This window comes from Physcomitrium patens, chromosome 1 (genome assembly GCF_059467195.1).
Source record: "Physcomitrium patens ecotype Gransden chromosome 1, ASM5946719v1, whole genome shotgun sequence".
Classification (NCBI taxonomy): Eukaryota; Viridiplantae; Streptophyta; class Bryopsida; order Funariales; family Funariaceae; genus Physcomitrium; species Physcomitrium patens.
Genome location: NC_143410.1, coordinates 28896083 through 28917153, shown reverse-complemented (window position 1 = coordinate 28917153; position 21071 = coordinate 28896083). Strand labels below are relative to the sequence as shown.

The 21071-nt window shown below is 37.8% G+C and overlaps 1 protein-coding gene across 1 annotated transcript; it reads left to right on the top strand.

Moving 5' to 3' along the window:
* Positions 1-15977: 15977 nt before the first annotated feature.
* On the top strand, positions 15978-18653 carry LOC112291421 (acireductone dioxygenase 2). Its single transcript, XM_024538783.3, has 5 exons — positions 15978-16187; positions 16997-17105; positions 17415-17624; positions 17913-18037; positions 18166-18653. Exons 1-5 carry the CDS (start codon positions 16176-16178, stop codon positions 18301-18303), a joined length of 594 nt encoding a protein of 197 aa, XP_024394551.1. The 5' UTR covers positions 15978-16175; the 3' UTR covers positions 18304-18653.
* Positions 18654-21071: the final 2418 nt, after the last annotated feature.

Genomic DNA, 21071 nt, shown 5'->3' with positions numbered 1-21071 from the left:
AAAGGCTCCAAGGTAAAGGATCGGGTTCCAATGCCTACAAAGGTAAAATTCATCTCTATGAACAGCTGCTGATACACTCCCCGAACAACTTGTATCGTCCTTGCTAGAAAACTTTCCATGTGTGCCGATGAGCCGTCAGATCACGACTCAGAAAGAGCAGTGTTTCATTATGCGTTGTACTCGTGTTCATGAGCTCATTGATTGAAAGTGGTAAACTTTCCCAGAGTACGGTGGTTTCGGATCAGTCAGGACAGAAAAGATATTGAAAGGGAGGTTGGGAAGTGAGAGAGGAAGCGACGTCAGGTACAACCAAACAGGCTTACAACAGAGCGCCATTGGCGACTTTGTTGCTTGATGGTGTCCCCCTTCTGTTTTGTTTTTTCTGTCCTCCGATCTCTGAGATTCTGTCCTCACATAAACTAGCTTATACCACCACGGTACTCATTCTAAGGACACAGAATCTTCCAGCGGCGTTGCTCTTGCGCACTTAAAACTGCGAATGCAGTGTCAGAAGCTCTGCAGAGCAGATCTCACAACTCCCACTGGATGTTCTTCGACCCACATTACGATTGCTACGGTCACTCACTGCATAATTTTCAGCCGTTACGGATCAGTGAAGGAAGAACTGGGATGCAGTTTTGACTTTGTGTTACTGTGATGAATTCTGCCTAGTTTTTAGCACCAGATTTGCGAAAGCGCTCTGATTCACAAGACTCTGATAAACAAGGCTGTAGAAATGCTCCAGACTGAAATTTCAGACTGTATTGGGTGATTGAGGAGCAGCGAATGACTCCCATGCTTTCACCCTGTGATGTGCACATTCGCAGGTGTTGACAACGATTTGAAAGGCCACACTGTGTCTGGTGTCACGCCAATGCTGGTAATTTCTTTTGCAAATCTCCATCGACCAACCTCCTCGTCGAATCGTAAACCCTTGTGAAACAGAGTGAAGTTGTCTTCCTCATTCATGTACATACGAACTGATGTCGCAACCACCAGACACATCATTGGTATGTCTGATTCAACGTGTGAGGCTTAAAAACTACGTGTTGTTGAGGTTTGTGTTGAGATCATTAAATGTAGCCGACTCTCTCCATAATATTTACTGTAGACTACAGTAATTACTTTAGCTATAGTATTTAGAGTCTAGTAGAGAAGTACTGTTCATCCTCTTATCTTCTCTCTTCTTGTGTACTAGACACAACCAGATCAATAGATTTTTGTGTGTGTATGACTTACTACTACTCGTGTGTGTGTATGACTTACTACTACTCTTATGTGTATATGACTTACTACTACTCGTGTGTGTGTATGACTTACTACTACTCTTATGTGTATATGACTTACTACTACTCGTGTGTGTGTATGACTTACTACTACTCTTATGTGTATATGACTTACTACTACTCGTGTGTGTGTATGACTTACTACTACTCTTGTGTGTATATGACTTACTACTACTTGTGTGTGTGTACTCGTGTGTGTGTATGACTTACTACTACTCTTGTATGTATATGACTTACTACTACTCGTGTGTGTGTATGACTTACTATTACTCTTGTGTCTTTCTAAACATTCTCAACACGTTATCAGCACGATTCTCTTCTACACACTATCACAATTTTTTTTGCTCTAGTCTTTGACTCTTCAAACCTGTTGCTATCCTTGCTTAGTGTCTGGGTCATGATCTTGTTCTTCTTACTGGCCCCTCACACATTAGCTGCTTGCTTAGAGTACTTGTTCCACTCTCTGCCTTGCTTGCTCTGAATACTTCATCCAGCCCAACTCCACCCTCTGCTTGCTCCTTGCTCCCTGCTATGCCCCCAATTATCGCCAAACAAATGTCGAATCCCCTGCTGCCACCCTGTTGTCGCCGCCGTCGCCACTGTCCACTGTTGCCCGCCGCTGCTGCCAACCATTGCCCGCCATTGCCAGCCATTGTTGTCCGCCATTGTCCGCTGCCGCCCGCCGCTGTTGTCCGCCATTGTCCGCTACCACTGTCCACTGTTGCCCGCCGCTGCCGCCAACCATTGCCCGCCATTGCCAGCCATTGTTGTCCGCCATTGTCCGCTGCCGCCTGCCGCTGTTGTCCGCCATTGTCCGCTGCCGCCCTACCACTACCTGCTGCCGCCCTACCACTACCTGCTGCCGCCATTTTATTGCTGTTCTGCTACCTTATTCTACAATTCTTTATCCTTAAAATATATATATATATTAGTTTTTTTAAATTCAAGTTTATCATTTTATTTGACTTTATATTTTAAGGTACGTTTTACTCAACTTTTCTACTTGATCTTGTATTTTCTTTACAGATTTATTTATAATGAGTGCTTCAACATCTTCAACTGCTTCTACTATAGTTCCTACTATTATCAATGCATCCCAACATTTTTAAGCTCTTTTATTTCCATCATTGACTGTGGATGGAAACAATTATCTATTATGGACAAAAATAGAAAAAGAAAATTTATTTACAAAATAACTCTTAGATGCCATTATGTTTGAAGAATCTCCTACAACAAATATTTATATATCTCTTGCTATTCATTAGAAAGCACTTCTTCTCCTTCGTCGTCATCTTGTACCCGCATTACAACATCAATATTTGGAAATGGAAGACCCTGCAAAACTTTGGAAGAATCTTAAATCTAGGTTTGATCATCAAAAGACCATTTTTCTTCGACATGCACATCATAATTGGACATATTTACGTATCTTGGATTTTTCAAATTTAAATGCTTTCAATAGTGAAATGTATAGTATTGTCTCATAATTACGATTATGTGAACAAACCATTTCTGAAGAAGAAATGATTGAAAAAACTCTTTACATTTCCTCCTGCATCTGCTGTGCTTGTACAATAATACAGGAACATGAAATTTCAAAGTCATTCTGATCTCATGTCCTATCTACTTCTTGCGGAGAATCAAAATGAGCTACTCTTACGCAATGCGAAAGCTCGTCCTATTGGAACTACAGTTCTTGAATCTCATGCACTTAATATTTCAAAGTCTAAGAAGAAATTATATAAACATGAGAAATGTGCTCATAAGTATCAGGGTAGTCATAGTCAAGACCATTTCTATCCATATGGAAAGAATAAACGTTCTACTATTAATTATAGTAGAAAACCAAAATCAGAGATGCGTTCTTGCCATAAGTGTGGAATGATTGGACATTTAGCACATGTGTGCCGTACTTCAAATATTTTATTAAAATGTTCTAAGAAAATAAGAAATTACGAGCTGAGGCTCGTGAAGTTCATACCATGGATGCATCCATAGATTCAATTGGTGTTGATGACTTAGAGGCTTATATGACTGATAGAACCTCTAATGATAAATCAAATGATGCACTCATTGATTCTACAACAACACATACTATCTTACAAGATAGACGATTTTTTATTGAAAAATCTTCAACTTGGAAAACTAAAAATATGATGACCATGGCTGAAGCAAATGCGTTTTGTTTTCAAGAGGGCATAGTGATGGTAAAATTACCTGCAGGTTCCATCATAAAATGTAAACATGTGATGTTTGCACCCTCAGCACCTCAAAGTCTGATCAGCTACCAAGATGTGCGTATTAATGGTTATCACCTCTCGACTACCACTTTAAATAGAAAAGAAGTTTTGGTACTTATGAAGAACCATAAAATTGTTGAAAAAGCTTTTGCTATAAAAAATGGTTTATACCAAATTGTGATTCGGCCTCCCATTATATTTAATTTTGCATCATCTATCTTAGAGAGTCATGTTTCTCTCTGGCATGGACGATTGGGACATCCAGGATCCACATTATTTAGAAAGATCATTCCATGTATAACTAGGCATAATTTAAAGCCTGCAGATGTAGACTCTATGGAATTATGTCGTGCATGCATGCAAGATAAAATGATTACTCAACCTTTAATTTGGAAACTTCCACAAGAATTACCACCAATGCTTGAAAGATTGCATGGTGATATTTGTGGTCCTATTAATCCAATATTAAGACCGTTTCGTTATTTTTTAGTCCTTGTTGATGCATTAGGTAAACAATCACATGTTTCATTATTATCAACTCAAAACATGGTGTTTGCCAATCTTATATCTATGCTTATTCGCTTTCGGGCACATTTTCTTGATTATCCTATAAAAACATTGCATATGGATAATGCAAAAGAATTTGCATCAAAGTCTTTTGAAGACTATTGTACTGCAACAGGAATCGAATTGATATATTGTATTCCATATGAACATGTTCAAAATGGACTTACAGAGTCATTTATAAAGTGTATACAACTCATTACATGGCCACTCTTCCTTCACGCAAATCTACCTACATCTATGTGGGGTCATGCAGTTTTACATGCTACAGCATTAATACGCCTCCGCCCTTCTTCTCTTGAAATTGTTTCACCACATGAGCTCATTTTGGATCGTGTTCCAAATGTATCTCACTTACGAGTATTTGGTTGCCGTGCTTGAATTTCAGTACCAGAACCTCAACAACATACCATTAGAACTCATCGACAAGAAGGCATATATGTTGGTTTTGATTCATCAAGCATTATTCGTATTGTTGATCCATCAACATGCACATTATTATGTGCACGTTTGTAAAATTACCATTTTGAAGAAACTGTATTCCCATCTCTTGAAGGAAGAGTATCCAATCAACAAAGAAATAAAGTACTCATATTTGAAGCACCAAAAAATGTTTACAATGAATCTCGATCCTAGGACATCTTTGGGAGAAATTGAAGTTGCTAAGATTTTGCATTTAAAATGGATCGCGGATGAAACACCTGATGGCTTCAATGATGCACCTAGAATTACAAGAGTTCCTATTAATGAGGCTCAGAATGCACCTGCTCAGATTGCAGTGCCATTGACTGCAATACCTCAAGTTATAACAACAACAATTAAAAGAACTCGTGGACCAGATAAGCAACCACGTAAGAAGAAAGCTATAAAATTAACGAATCTTGGTATTATTTCTCAAGAAATTGCCACTCATCTTGCAAGACTACCAATTCATGATGATATATCCATGCATAATGTACCTTCAATTCCTATGAAAAACAATCTTAGAATTGGAAGGAATAGGAACAAGTTGAATAAAGAATTATCTATTTTGTATTGTGCTACAGATGATATTTGGGACAGACCATCTATTACGATAGATGAATCATTTACATATATGATTATAGAAGTCCTTTCTTACGAGAAAGACGATCCTGAACCTCAAACCATCGAAGAGGCGATGCGTCGCTCTGATTGATCAAAATAAAAAACTGCTATTGAGGAAGAGTATGCCTCTTTGCATAAGAGGAAAGTCTTTGGTCCAATTGTAGACACTCTTACAACTCGCCCTATGGGATATAAAATGGTATTAATATGCAAGCGAGATGCTCAAGGCCAAATAACCCGCTATAAAGTTCGTCTTGTTACTCAAGGATTTACTCAACGATTTGGCATTGATTATGAATCCACATATTCTTGAGTCATGGATTCAATTATATTTCGATATATTATTGGAATGACAGTTCATGCCACCCTTAAGATGCATCTGATGGATGTAGTTACTACATATCTATATGGTTCTCTTGATGCAAATATTTATATGAAAGTTCCACCTGGCTTAGTATTAGGGACATAGTCCTTAGAACCTTCTAGAGACAAGTTTCTAGAACCTTCTAGAGGCAAGTCTCTGGAACCTTCTAGAAGCTTCTTAATTGGTAGAAGTTGCTTGAGAAGCTTCCTAAATAAGAGTATGTATTGGAATCGAGGCTGAAGAGTTCTTCAATCTCGACAACACATCTCTTGGAGTTCTAGCTCACCTCTCTGGTATTGTTCTTGTATTCATCTGATTAATCTAGTTCTTGCCAGTTCTTCTTGAACTTCTTGTTAGATCTCGAGTCTGTATTTTTGTGTCCGTGACAGTTTGTTGAGACTTCAGTCACCTCAGATATCAGAGCTAGTTTCTTCCTCGTTAGAGTGTGGATTACCTCTCTGCTTGGAAGTATACTAGCATTTTAGAGGTTGCGAATTACCCTCCTCTAAACTGATACTTCTTTTGTTACAATATTGGAGTCTTATTCTTCTTGGAGAGAGTGGATTACCCCTTTTTTTAAAGCTCTTAAGGCATTTTAGAGGTTGCGGAGTATCCTCCTCTAAACCAATATTGTCTTCTTGTACAGCCATTTCTGTCCTTCTCTTAGAATGGCTAGAGGCCAAGACATTAGTATGACAGAAAGTTCGGAGTCTAAGTTGGATGCTATCATGAATGCCCTTGCTACGTTATCGCAAAGAACTGTAGAGATTGAAGGATTCTTGGCAAGGCTTCATAATAATGGAGCATATGGGATGGCACAATCTAGGTTACACCAACCTCAAACTTCTGCACTTGGAGAAGCAACTTTGCCTCACGTTTGACAAGCACTGCTGGTTCTACAACATAAGGAGCTCCGAGTTAGCCTTCCAGACAAGTTCGATGATATGCGTTCTAAGTTTTGAAGATTCATCAACCAAATCAAATTGATAACAGTTTTACAGCCCGAACGCTATCCAACGGAGGAGTCACATGTTGGGCTTATTAGAACCTTACTTATAGGGCAAGCTCTATCATGGTTTGCTCCTTTGTTTGAAAAACGATCATCCATACTAAACAACTTTAAAACCTTTTTGGAGGCGTTTGCAGAAGCATTTGGTGAACACGATAAGGTTCGATGGACTACAACAAAGATCCAGTCACTATGACAAGGGATGTACTCTACATCAGTCTATGCATTAGACTTCAAGCAATTAGCATGCGACATCAATTGGGATGAAGAAGCGTTGATGAGTCAATTCTATTGGGATTTAAGGGACGATGTGAAGGATTTGCTGTTAACTCTTTCTGATCCGCAAACGCTCAATGAAGCTATTAGCCAAGTTGTGAAGTGCGATAACCGCCTATTCCAACACTGCTAAGATCAACGTTCAAGATAACATACGGTTCGCCACGTCCAAATTATGTCAGCAAATAGAGTGAATTCACATTCAAAAGTAGAAGACATGTAAATTGATGTGGTACGTGTCAAATCCCTTATTTTAGAGAAAAAAAGTGACGTATGGAGGAAGGTCTATGCTTGTATTGCGGTGAAGAAGGCCACAAAGTTGGAAACTACCCCAAGAAGCAAAATCGACGTATTGTTAGGACTAGGGGCACGTTTATTCACAAAAATGAGGATGCCTAGCTACAATAGGAACCGTGCGGCTGGATAGTGAAATATCACAACAACAACCAAGTTCCTTTCTTTCCGCTCAACCTGCCCTTTCCTTTACAATTCCTTTGCTTATTGGCCCTCAGAAACTGAGAACCTTAGCATTATTAGATTTAGGAGCATCTGCTTGTTTCTTAGATGAAGAAATTGCGAAGCATCATAAGATCCCTTTAATAAAAAAATCCAAACCTGTTCACGTTGAGATCATAGATGGGCGACCTTTATTGTTTGGTAATGTCACCCATAAATCAAAACCTATAGAAGTGATGTTTAAGGGCCATAGTAGTCATATTATTTTTAATATTATTAGAATCCCATCAAATCCTGTTATTTTTTATCTTTCTTGGTTGGAAAAGCATAATCCATCCATAGATTGGAGGTTGCAGAAGATGACCTTTCCCACAAAACCACCCAAGAGCAAGTCTAGTAGAAAACCTCGAGTAGAGAAATCCTTATTCATTGGAGCAAGAGTGTTTATAAGATCGTCCAAAAAAGGCACACCATTTGTCATTTATGCGACTCCAACTACCGGGGAGAAGATCTCGACAGCAAGTATAGATGAGCAATATAAGGATTTTAAAGACGTGTTTCAAAAGAAGAATGCCGACATGCTATCGGAACACCGACCATATGATTGTGCCATAGACTTGCAGGAAGGAGCACAATCACTTTTTGGTCCAATCTACAATCTATCGCAGACGGAGTTGGCAGAGTTGCGGAAATACATCGATGAGAATCTAGCCAAGAATCTCATCTGTCATTCAAAATCGTCAGCTAGAGCACCCATCTTATTTATGAAGAAGAAAGATGGCTCGTTGCAGATGTATGTGGACTATCGAGGCCTCAACAAGGTAACAAAGAAGAATTGTTACCCGTTATCCTTGATTTTTGGTCTCTTTGAACAACTTGGACGTGGAAGGATCTTTACAAAAATTGATCTAAGGGGAGCTTACAACCTCGTATGAATCAAGGAAGGAGATGAGTGGAAGACAGCGTTCCATACAAGGTATGGCCATTTTGAGTATAATGTCATGCCCTTTGGTCTTACCAATGCTCCAGCGATCTTTCAATATATGATGAATGACATTTTCCGAGAGCACCTTGACGATTTTGTTGTCATCTATTTGGATGATATTCTGATATTCTCCAGAAACAAGGAAGAGCATGAAAAGCACGTTCGTTTGGTCTTGGAGAAACTACGCAAGCGAGAACTATATGCTAAGTTAGAGAAGTGTTTATTTCACCAAATAGAGATGGAATATTTGGAGTTCATTGCGACTACTCAAGGCTTGAAGATGGACCTCAAGAAGGTGGAAGTAATCGTGTCCTAGGAGGTTCTGAAGACGGTTAGAGACATACAATGTTTTCTTGGTTTTACCAACTTCTATCGAATCTTCATCAAAAATTACTCTCAAGTTGCTGCTCCTCTCACTCGGTTGATATGCAAGGATAAGCTGGAATGGGGACCTCTAACGGAGAAGGTATTTCAAGACCTGAAGATTGCATTTACTACGGCTCCTATCTTGGTACATCCAGACTTTAGAAAGGCCTTTTATTTAGAAATTGATGCTTCAAATTTTGCTTTGAGAGCTGTACTTTCACAAATGGGAGAAGAAAAGAAGCTCCATCTGCTGCATTCTATTCTCAAAAGTTCTCTACTGGTGAAATCAATTATGAGATCTACAATAAGGAATTTCTTGCTATAGTGGATTCTTTCCAAGAATGGCATCACTTTCTTGAAAGAGCTGCACACCCAGTGACTGTATACACAGATCACAAGAATTTGGAGTATTTCATGTCGGCTCGAGTTCTAAATCGACGTCAAGCTTGGTGGAGTATGTCCTTATCTAGGTTCGATTTTGTTATCACTTATCGACCTAGAAAGCACCAAGGACTATCTGATGCCTTATCGAGGAGATCATATCTTGTACCAAAGGCTAGAGAAGCAACGTTTGATCAATAATGTACAACATCGTTGAAGCTAGAGCAATTTTGACTTTGCGCTATTTTTGTGTTAATTGATGTTGACTTCCTAAATCAGGTACGTGCCGTAATCATTGAAGATTCAATAGCCATTGATATCAAGTAGTATGTCAATGACAATAAGTTCAAGGTGGAGGGAGATCTTTTATACTTTGAAGAACGGTTGTGTATCCCAAAAGGACCAGCATGACTCCGAGTTCTTCAATCTCACCACGATTTTCTAACTAAGGAATATTTTAGATTCAACAAGACCTTCGAGCTTATTTCTCGAGATTTTAGGTGGCCCCAAATGTGGAAGGATGTGAAAGATTTTGTCCTCTCCTTCGACATCTATTCAAGATCCAAGAATCCTCAACATCGCCCTTATGGATTTTTACAACCATTGCCGATTCCACATCGACTATGGTCTTCAGTTTCTATGGACTTCATCATGGACCTGCCATCATCGAACTCATTTGACAGCATCTTTGTCATGGTAGATCGGCTTACAAAGATGGCACGCTTTGTTCCTTGCAAGAAGACATCGTCTACTGAAGTCACAACAAGACTCTTTCTCGATAATGTGTATCAATATCATAGACTACCAGATGATATTGTATCAGATCAAGGAACCTAATTCGTATCAAAGTTTTCGAGATCTCTCTTTGAGATACTGAAGGTAGATATCAAGCTTTCTTCTACTTTTTATCCTCAAACTGACGGCCAAACGGAACGGGTGAACCAAGTCTTAGAACAATACTTACGATGCAGCATCAACTATCAGCAAGACGATTGGACCACATATCTGTCGCTAGCTGAGTTTGCATATAACAACACCTTCCATGCGTCAACTCAATATACACCATTCTTTTCCAACTATGGGTATCATTTGAAGCTTGATTTATTGAGTCCGTCAAAAAATAACAATCCAGCAGCTGAAGGATTTACGAAACAACTATCGGAGCTTCAAAATACGTTGAAGCTTCAATTACAATCCATTCAAGAATCCTACAAGGCGTCTACAGATAGATTTCGGAATCAAGCACCTACTTTCAAAATTAGAGATAAAGCATGGCTTCTTCGACGGAATATCAAGACCAAGCGACCATGTGATAAGTTGGACTATCGAAGATTGGGACCATTTATCATCTAGAAGCAAATCAATCCAGTGGCGTACCGTCTGGAATTATTGGCTTCTATGAAGGTACATCCAGTCTTTCATGTTTCTCTTTTGGAGCCTTATCGAGAGTTGTCTTTTCTTGGAAGAATGCAATGTCCGCCATCTAGTATTGAGATCGAGAACTACGAGGAATACGAGGTTGAAAAGGTGTTGGATTCACAGCGAAGGTGAGGCAAGTTGGAGTATTTTGTTCATTAGTGCGGCTACGATATTAATGAGCGAACGTGGGAGCCAGCTCAAAATCTCGCCAATGCGCCGCAAAAGATATAAGAGTTTCATCAACAACATCCTCATAAACTTAAGTTGATTCGACGATAGCTTCCTTCTGAAGCTTGCTCACCCAAGAATATAAGAAAAAAAGAGAGCACCACCAAAATTTGTAGTTCATGTAGTTATTTTCTCCAAGATAAAGTAGAATTTTTTTAGTAGCCATAGTTTGGTCTTTTGATATGGATAGCCAAGAGATAGATACTATGCCAATCTGATTATCTCAACCAACTAGCTCACGAAGGCAACCCCGAGATGAAGAACTGCCTACACCACGACGACAACAGAAGATATCGAGTAACCGATCATTGGTGTTTGTATTTGAGTTCGAGCCTGCTTACGATGGTCAGCCAAAAGGCGTGTTTGTAGGACAATTTCACAATGAGGACACGGAAGTTCATGCTTGGTCAGAAGTTGAAGGCGTGGGCCACTATCGTTGGCTTCAAGGGCTAATAAACCACTTGCCTTGTGAACAATAGTTGGAGTTCGTAGTAGACATTATGCGACAGATCTTCATTTTCTTGCGTTGGTACTGATTAACAACAACATTGCTTCTTAGAGACCTCAAAAACTAAAAGAGGGGATGATGTTAGAGACATAGTCCCTAGAACCTTCTAGAGATAAGTTTCTAAAATCTTCTAGAAGCAAGTCTCTGGAACCTTCTAGAAGCTTCCTAATTGATAGAAGTTGCTTGAGAAGCTTCCTAAATAGGAGTATATATTGGAATCGAGGCTAAAGAGTTGTTCAGTCTCGACAATACATCTCTTGGAGCTCTAGCTCACATCTCTGGTGTTGTTCTTGTATTCATCTCATTAATCTAGTTCTTGCGAATTCTTCTTGAACTTCTTGTTAGATCTCGAGTCTGTATTTTTGAGTCCGTCACACTTAAAAACAAGAACTCTAAATCAACCCGCTCTAGAAAAATATCGTGGTATTAAATTATGTAAGGCCTTGTATGGTTTAAAAGAATCCAAACAAATGTGGTATCAATGTCTTCGAGATTATTTAATTAAAAATAATTTTATAAGTGATCCACTAATCCCTTGTTTGTTTATCAAACGAGATAAAACTAGTTTTGTGATCATCAATGTATATGTTGATGATCTTAACCTAGTGGACACTACATCTGCATGTGTTATAGCTACAAACCTACTTATACGTGAATTTGAGATGAAAATGCTAGAAAAAATAACTTTCTGCATTGGTCTTCAGATTATGCAATTACAGATGGTAGCATTTTTCTTTACCAACTAACGTATATTAGATAAATTTTGCAAAGATTTAATATGAATGATGCTTATCCATTGTCCACACCAATGGTTGGACATGGTCGTGATGGTCATGATCCATACCGTCCATGTGAGGAGGAGGAGGAAATATTTGGAGACCAATATCCATACCTCGGAGCGGTTGGAATACTTTTGTATTTAGCTACATCTACAAGACCAAATATTGCATTTGCAGTTAGTGTTCTTGCAAGTCATAATGCACGTCCAACACTACGACATTGGAATGGCATCAAATATTTATTACGTTATTTAAAAGGTACTAGAGACTTGGGATTATATTACACAAAATCTGCAGATCCAAAATTGGTTGGATATTATGATGCAGGATATAAATCTGATATTGCAACAGCTAAATCTCAAATAAGATATGTATTTTTAAGACATGGAGCTGTAATATCATGGAAATCAGTGAAACAAACAATAACTGTAACTTCATCCAATCATGCAGAAATTATTGCCTTACATGAAGCATCCTGAGAATGTATTTGGTTGCGATCAATTGATAAATTCATTCAAACAACCTGTGGATTTTCATATGATAATTCTCCAACTATCTTGCATGAAGATAACAGTGCTTGTATTGCACAAATGCAAGTTGGTTTCATTAAAGGCGACATGACAAAGCATATTGATCCAAAGTGTTTTAGTTATACTTATGACTTGATTATTGATCAAGCACTTATAATTAAAAAAATTAAATCTACAAATAACCTTGCTGATCTCTTCACCAAAGCTCTCCCATTAAGCAATCATCGTCGACTTACTTATGGCATTGGTATGCGACGACTTGCTTTTCTTGAATAAGAAAGTTAATAAGCTCTTTAAATAATTAAAGAAAAATGATGTTGTACTCTTTTTCCTTCATCTATGGTTTTGTCCTTAAATAAAATAAGGTTTTCCTAGATAAGGTTTTAATGAGGCAACAATTCTTGATCTTACAAGATCACAAAAAAGTATAGATCATAAATCTATATAAATTTTATATTATGTAAATATTATGATGAGCGAGGAGGAGTGTTGAGATCATTAAATGTAGCCGACGCTCTCCATAATATTTACTGTAGACTATAGTAATTACTGTAGCTATAGTATTTAGAGTCTAGTAGAGAAGTACTGTTCATCCTCTTATCTTCTCTCTTCTTGTGTACGAGACACAACCAGATCAATAGATTTTTGTGTGTATATGACTTACTACTACTCGTGTGTGTGTATGACTTACTACTACTCGTGTGTGTGTATGACTTACTACTACTCGTGTATGTGTATGACTTACTATTACTCTTGTGTCTTTCTAAACATTCTCAACAGTTTATATTGACAATTGTGTTTACTATGTACGATTCAGCAGGGACTGAGTTCATAATTGAATTACATGTGACAGTTTTCATTTGCATCTAATTAGAGTTCAAACAATTCATTCTTTTTTGTGAATATCATGCGCAAGTGTCTCACAATAAATCTTTATATCTTTAATGTACTGTGTATATGAAAACACGAGTGAATTTGCTTGAACGTTTTAATTTGAGCAGAAATGATTTGGATATAGTAAACGTCATGTAATGCATACTCTAAAATGGACATGCAATGTTTAAATAAACCCATGAGACCAGAAAAATTAGAAGAAAGAAGGAGCTTATAGGAAAAGAAAGTAGAAGAGCATGAAAAAAGTGAACAATAATGTACTCATTCCTCCAAGTAGGTGTTTAGAGAGGGGTATTCAACAAAGTTCCAAGCCAATTCTACAGCCACTAAAACAGCAGAGGCTGCCCATGAGATGAAGACAAACATGCTGGATGCAACAAATCATTGATGAACAATAATTCTTATTGCGCTTCACCTTCTTGAGAACGCCAAGCATACGTTCATTTTTTTACTGTGGAACAGTAATAAAATACCAGTAATAACAGCACAGCTACAAAAGGTTTAAAAATCTGGTGCATGCTTTCAATCTAAACAGTGTAAGATAATATATATCTATAATTAGTATTGTATTTACTTCATTTAATGCTACTATTCGATAAGGCCTTAAAAAAAACAACAATAAAAAATTAAATAAATCTCTCTTATAAAATAGAACGTGGTACAGTAGTCGTACATTAGTTAGTTTTTTTTTTTTTTTTTTTTTTTTTTCTTAAATAATTTTTGTTGTGAACTATCTGCAAAGGCGGACGTCGATAATACAGATTCTTTCACAAAATAGAGTTCAATCATCACTCTCACATGAGCAACACCACAAATATAATGAGCAAGTTTACTATCCATCAACCACAACGATTCTAAAAAAGCTGCAAACAGGAAGCAGGTTCGACCCGATGAAGGAGCAGCGCAGACGACTGAGACAAGTGACAGTATTGGAAGTTCATGAATTCGACGCAGCTTTTCACTCCTTCAATAGAAGCAAAAGTAAGCATATCCATTCCACACAAATTACGTCAGTTACAGTAAATAAATACAAATAAGAAAATGAACGCCTCCCTTGCTTTGTGGCAAGTTGGTCCAGCAATTTCTAAACTGGGACGGTGGATCCGACTTCCTCACAGTCAGCCCAAAAGTTCATGAACAGATGACGGAGCCCCCTCCCCAACACCGCTAATTTACTGCTGGCGAGATGGGTGACGGTCCAACTGTGATATTGTTTGCTCGTGGTGTCAACGCGCCGTCGTCGTCGCCGTCGTCGTCGTCTCGTCTTTGAGGAAGAAGAATCCAGGACGATGAAAAGATACTCTCCACAAGACTGTCAAGTAGCGCAGGATGGGACATCGAACAGGTGGAGCCAATTTTCAAAAGGAATCTGACATCAAAACTGGGCAAAATCTGGATCTAATGCACGGAAATTTATGATATTGAAACCTGGGTCAAGGACAAAGCAGACTTCTAGTGACAAAAAATAGAATATATTTAGATCTACATGTTTGTCAATGATTTGTCTGTGTGTAACCTTAAAGCCTGAAGGCAAAAAACCGAAATACTACTTATGTGTGCAAATGTGTAAATAATGAAAAATACTCTCTTTTGGGTGGTTGGTTTTCTATTCGTTGCGCGTGCACACCAGTGGTTGATGTCCAATAATTATAAGCACATATTGCAAGCCAAAATTACACCGAGTTCCACTGATTCCGAGGTTTTGCACCAATTAGTACTATTCCTGTGCGAAACTGATTGTCCTTTCGAGCTCTAGTTCTCAACGTAACCAAATGTAGAATCCTAGTGCAGCGCAAATCGCTTGATCCAACATGATTATACTCGTCTGAATTGGTAAATCGTCCCGATGGCGTGTACTGCCGCGGAGTAACCAATCGCTGAAGTCGCTGAAGGCAAGTGGAGAGAATATTCTCAGTGCAAAATTAGTGTGAGTAAGTCGATGGTTGCACGCAATGCTGATGGCCGGGGTCACAGCTCGTTTGAAGGGGAGAAATCTTCTACTGAACCTTCTCCTGTAAGAAAACGCTGTTTTTCACAGGATCAGTAAAAGTGTTTGAACCGGGTTGTTAGTTGAAAATCTCTATTCTAGATTTTAAGTGGAAGTGTCCTGCAGAGCCCCGTGTAAGATTTCAGATGCGGAAGTGATACAATATCATGGAAGAGCCACTTTGCATAAAATCGTGCTTGGAAAACACAAAAAATTCAACCATCACATCCAGAACGGGAACAAATCTCAAAAGCTTGAAGAATCGAAGGAATCAGATCACTTGCTCTGGAATAAACCAGTTGAAGAGGAGGGGTTTAAATATAGGGGGAGCTGAGTTGACCCTGAACGTAAGCTCACATCTTAACACAGCAAGTCGAAGGAAAGCACAGGGAAATGTGAAGCCACTAGAAAATAGTAGGAGTCGACCTGATCCCACTGTAGAGCTGAAATTGATAGAGCTCACAGGTGCATGAACCGAAAAGGTTTTGTAAAACCACCCTTCTTACCCACATACATGGCAGAGACCTTCCCACCCAACCCTACTTGGTCTACAAAGCCCCATATAATCTCATGTTCCATCAGTCCTGCACGCCGGACATGCCAAGGCTCCGATGCTTTCAGCCACCGCATTGGCCTCCTCCTCTTGGTGCACGATTCCTCGCTTCGTTTCGCTGTGAAAGTGCCCCTAGTTGGGCACTGACGCTCGTTTGGAGAGGAAGTTCAGGGAGTCCTTGCAGTGGAGAAGAGCTTCTGACTTGAAAGCTGTGCATGGCGTTTGCAACACCTGTGCAGACTGTGATCGGTTGCAGTGCGCGTCATGGGCATCGAGGTCCGTCTTCTCCAGTAAAGACTTTATTCGATTTGTTCTAAAAAGAGTTAGCTGGTCGTGGATCTAGAGAAGTTGCGTGTCTGGTGTTCTCCGACAGGTTTCATGGTGGTTTAAACTCTCTAGAATGCAGCTGTCGGAGAGTACACAGGGAGTCTAAGGTTTAATGGGATGAAGTTCATGTTGATGAGTAGAGGTTGACCGTGCTCAAAGAGATCCCGTACGCAACTCAGTTTCTGTTGTGATGCTTTCTAAGCCCCGACAGTCTGTGTCTACTCTATGAGTTCGTGACCAGTTCTTATCCTTCCGTTTATTGAGAGAGCTTGAGATCCTTTACGGATCAGGTTGCTACTTTAAGTCCATTATCGGTAGCAGATCATATCTCACTTTAACGTTTTTCACGTGTGAAAAAATGCACAAATCGTCGTCTCCGTATCTTCTTGAGTGTCTCGAATAGTGACTGATCTTGGTATCGAGAGTTAGCAATCTGCGCATGATACAAAACTTGCTAGGTGGTTCTGTAGGATGAGCAGTTTTCTGCTCAATCAGAGACTAGGATTTTTGTCTCTTGCATTTGTCACTTCTATGACCACGATCATGGTACAAACAGAAGTCCCCCCTCTTCCTTTAAAAATCACGAAGGAGAGAGATGGGGGGGGGCGGGGTGTGTGTCTGCTGTCGGTACTTGGACACTGTCGATTTTTCCGTGTCCAATTCTGATCGTCAAGGAGGAAATCCATATCCTGCATTTTTCGTCGTTGCACATGTAGTTCTTTAAACTTCTTAACGAAGTGGAAATTGGCACCATGCAGGTGCAGAGACCACCTTTGGAAGCATGGTACATGAATGATTCAGAGGAAGACCAACGACTGCCTCACCACCGCAACCCACCTGAATATGTGACTCTGGAAAAGCTTGCCGGTAGTGGATGCTTTTGTAATGGATTTGTTAGACGAGTCCATATTTATATGGCGTCTTTGCTTGCGTTTTTGTAAGCATGGAGTTGATGTTGCGTTCTAAGCCTGTCAGCAGTTTTGCAGAGTTTGAGAATAGTAGGTAGAGTATTCATGGCTCAAATTCCCACTTGTTAGATTTTATCCAAGCGTGCTATCATTGAAGTCGATTTTTATGTGAAGTGTTTGTTCTTGAAATCCAGTGTAACGTTTTTATGAGGTATACAATTTCTCGCTCACTAGCCTTGCTGAACTACGGTCATTTCTGTTTTTGCAGCCCTCGGTGTGATACACTGGGTGCTTGATGCTGATAACCATGAAACTGATCCTGAATTGAGCATAATCCGCAAAGATAGAGGATACAACTATACGGACGTTATTACCGTGTGTCCTGAAATGCTTCCCAGTTATGAGGCGAAAATCAAGAGTTTCTACGAGGAGCACATCCACATGGACGAGGAGATCCGTTACTGCTTGGACGGCAGTGGTGAGTATCTCAAATCATATATTTTCTTTCTTGGCGCTTAATCGCTTAAACTCCCTCATCACTTTTTTGTAATCGAAATATTTATGTCTGTTCGCCTAAATGCCACTGGGTTGGATTTTTTGCACGGGAACGATTTCCCCAAAACAACAGATTTTGTAGAACAATCTGCACTGCAGCCATATCAATCATCGCACGAGAGCCTTAATGAAGTCTGGCATTGGAACAGGATTGTACAAACGTCAACATGTATGTCATTCAGGTACAAATGCTTTGTATTTGTGTTTACAGGTTACTTCGACGTCCGGGACCCAGAAGACCATTGGATCCGGATCTGGGTGCGGAAGGGAGACATGATAGTGCTACCTGCGGGGTGCTACCATCGTTTCACGCTGGATGAGCACAATTACATAATGGTACCCAAGCTATAACCCAATCTGTAGACCAATCCAGCAATCAGAAATTATTATCGGCTCGCCTGAACGTCGATTCTTTGCTGGCTGTTGAACCATTGTTGGTTGCCGTGTTGCAATCTTGGTGGCAGGCGATGAGGCTATTTGTCGGTGAGCCTATCTGGACCCCATACAACCGACCACAAGACGAGCATCCCGTGAGGAAGGGTTACGTCCACCAATTTCTCCAGCCAGAGTTACTGGACGTGGACATGTCAATCTCAGCGTAGTAAAGGGTCGATTCGACCTCTTCAGTGTCATGCCGGTCGTCCGTTTAGTTGTCGCATATTCAAGTTTGAACTTCAGAACTCTGCAGGGATGTTTGTAGATGTGCACATGCTACAAATCCATACAACTCTTCTCCATTTCTGAAACTTTTCCAACGGAGTCTGGATAGAAAGACCTGCAATGGTTGGCTCAAGCTTCAGTTGTTGCTGAACTAGTTTCAGGGAACATGGATTGGGAGGATTCATTCTGGTAAAAAGAGTAACTGGGTCACTGGCATGGGTGACCGAATTCTCAAGCTAATCCAAGGGACCACCAGTGCTCCCCTAACATCCTGCAAGGGCATGCACGATTCCAGTTTCGTGTACAAATTCTGGGGTTCTGTATCAGTCCACCAACAACGTGTTGATCTTTGCACATTGAGATTTTTGCACTAGTTTCTGTAATGTGTGAGTTGTGTTTGGGTTACTAGACTGGGTAGTTGTTTGTGTGATCTCTCCATATTCACGTGGGTTGTGAGTGTGGAAACAAATGAGTTTTAAAAAAATAATTGTAATAATTTTAAACGTTTGGGAGTATAGAAAAAATGTTTCTAGCATTGCATATAACAGCGTTTTTGTGAAGGGAGGGCTTTTAACAATTTGAATCTCGCTATATCATGCTTTCATTTTTTATCCTGCCACTTGAATGCTGGCTTCATCATTTTGGTGTCTTATTTCTAATGATATAAACGATTTGTGTCTCTCTTAGCTAGCTTTTGAGTGACACTACTAATTTCTATATTAAATCCTAACTTTTTGTTAAATTTTATCATGTGATATTAATTCAAAAATTATTCAAGATTTTAAATGATATTTTATAATATATTTTAATATATCATACTTGATTATATATTGCACATAATCTTAGTTATTTAACAATGTATCAATCTCACTTAAAGTTTGTGATTCAACTTGAATTGAATGGCCAATGTTAAATTTGGAAAAATATCATATATTTCTATGAAACATGTTGAAATATCAAAAATTCTTTTTATATAAAAATATAATAAAAATATAATAAAATGCATGTTTTATTAGTTTTTGAAAAAATTCATGATAATTTTTATATTCAAAGAAAATATTTAAATCAAATACATTTAGATTTTTACAAACAATATTGAAATTTATAATAGTAAAAGGAGCTGCCCATTTCTTAATAATTTTTGTTATTACCACAATAGTCCTATGAAAATTTCAATCAATTTTCAATCAATTTTTTTTTTTTTTTTTTTTTTTTAAGTAGATGGCGGATTGTGGTTGTAATACAAAAAAATTATAGTGGCATTAGCAATATCCTACAAAAAGAATGTACTTACAAATTTAAGAAAAAAAATTATAATTTAGAAAATTATAATTAAAATTATTAAATTTAGTTACTTAGATTTTAAAATCTTATTTTATATTTCTTGTAAAATATTAGTGTATTTTAAAATATTTCTCAATATTAAAAAAAATTATAAAAAATAATTAAGTTAATTATTCTATCAAGTCAAAATAAAATTAGATGAGTTTTTGTATAATATAAATAACTACAAATCTATATACTTATATAATAGTACAAGTTAAGAATTACCATATTGTGTTTTTTTTTAATTTTTTATTAACTAAGTCTCATCTAAAAACAATTTAGGAAAAATATCATATATATCCTTGAAATATGTTGAAATATCAAGAACATCCATGTATTCTTGATAATAGCAAATATATCCTTCACTTTTGTGATAATATCAAATCTACTCTTCAACCTAATAAAGTATCATAACTATTCTTTTTTAAGTGCAATTAGAGACCAATCTACTGAGAATATCTGCTAGTTCTCTACTATGCTTACGCTTGGAGCCTTAGAGATTTCTTGTTCACACTTAGTGTACTATCCGCCCCTGCAAGTATTTCATATGATCTTTAATGGCAAACTTTGGTCACTAACAATGATGCTCTCTTAAATGTTGTAGCAACTAGTTTAGAAAAGATACTACAATCCACATGCAATTTGGATTAAAAAAAACAAACACAAAAAAACTTAGAATTTGATGAGTTTGTGTGCTACGTCAGCAATCTTGAAACAAATCATGTCCAAATCAAATCAGTATTGATCCAAATGTTGTAAAAGTAAAAATCCTATGAAATATAGTAGTAGTTTTAAAATATATTCTTACATGTATTTTCTATTGAAATGACAAAAAAAAAGCAAAAAATCTAGTTTTAATTTTCTGCTTTACATGAATTTATTTTTATTTCATAATTATTCAGCATAGTTGATGCATGAATTGTGGTAAGATTATATTCCATATTTGTATGTGATTTTTGATTTTTATAATTAATTACCTTAGATGTTATTCTTAATAAATATACTTTTGAACATCATCAAAATATTGTACAATATTTTTTCACTATTGAAATTCTAAAGAACTTGTAGCACACTAAAACATTAATCAAAGTATGAATATTTTCACAAATAGTAAAAACCTGGCTAGAAATAAATAAAAACACAGAGGAAAATGTATTTTAAAATAAAAACTTTTTATTACTTTGAATTTCAAATCTCATATTTTATATAAATTTTACTGTTTGGTATTTTAATAATATTATGCCAGATATTTATTTTGTTTAAGCTGATATCCTAGTTTTTTTAATTCTTAAAATTTACAATGAAACTGATATAATTTCTATTGTAGAATATCATAACACGCCTTGTAATTGGTAATTTTTTTTATTCTATTAATGATTTCACC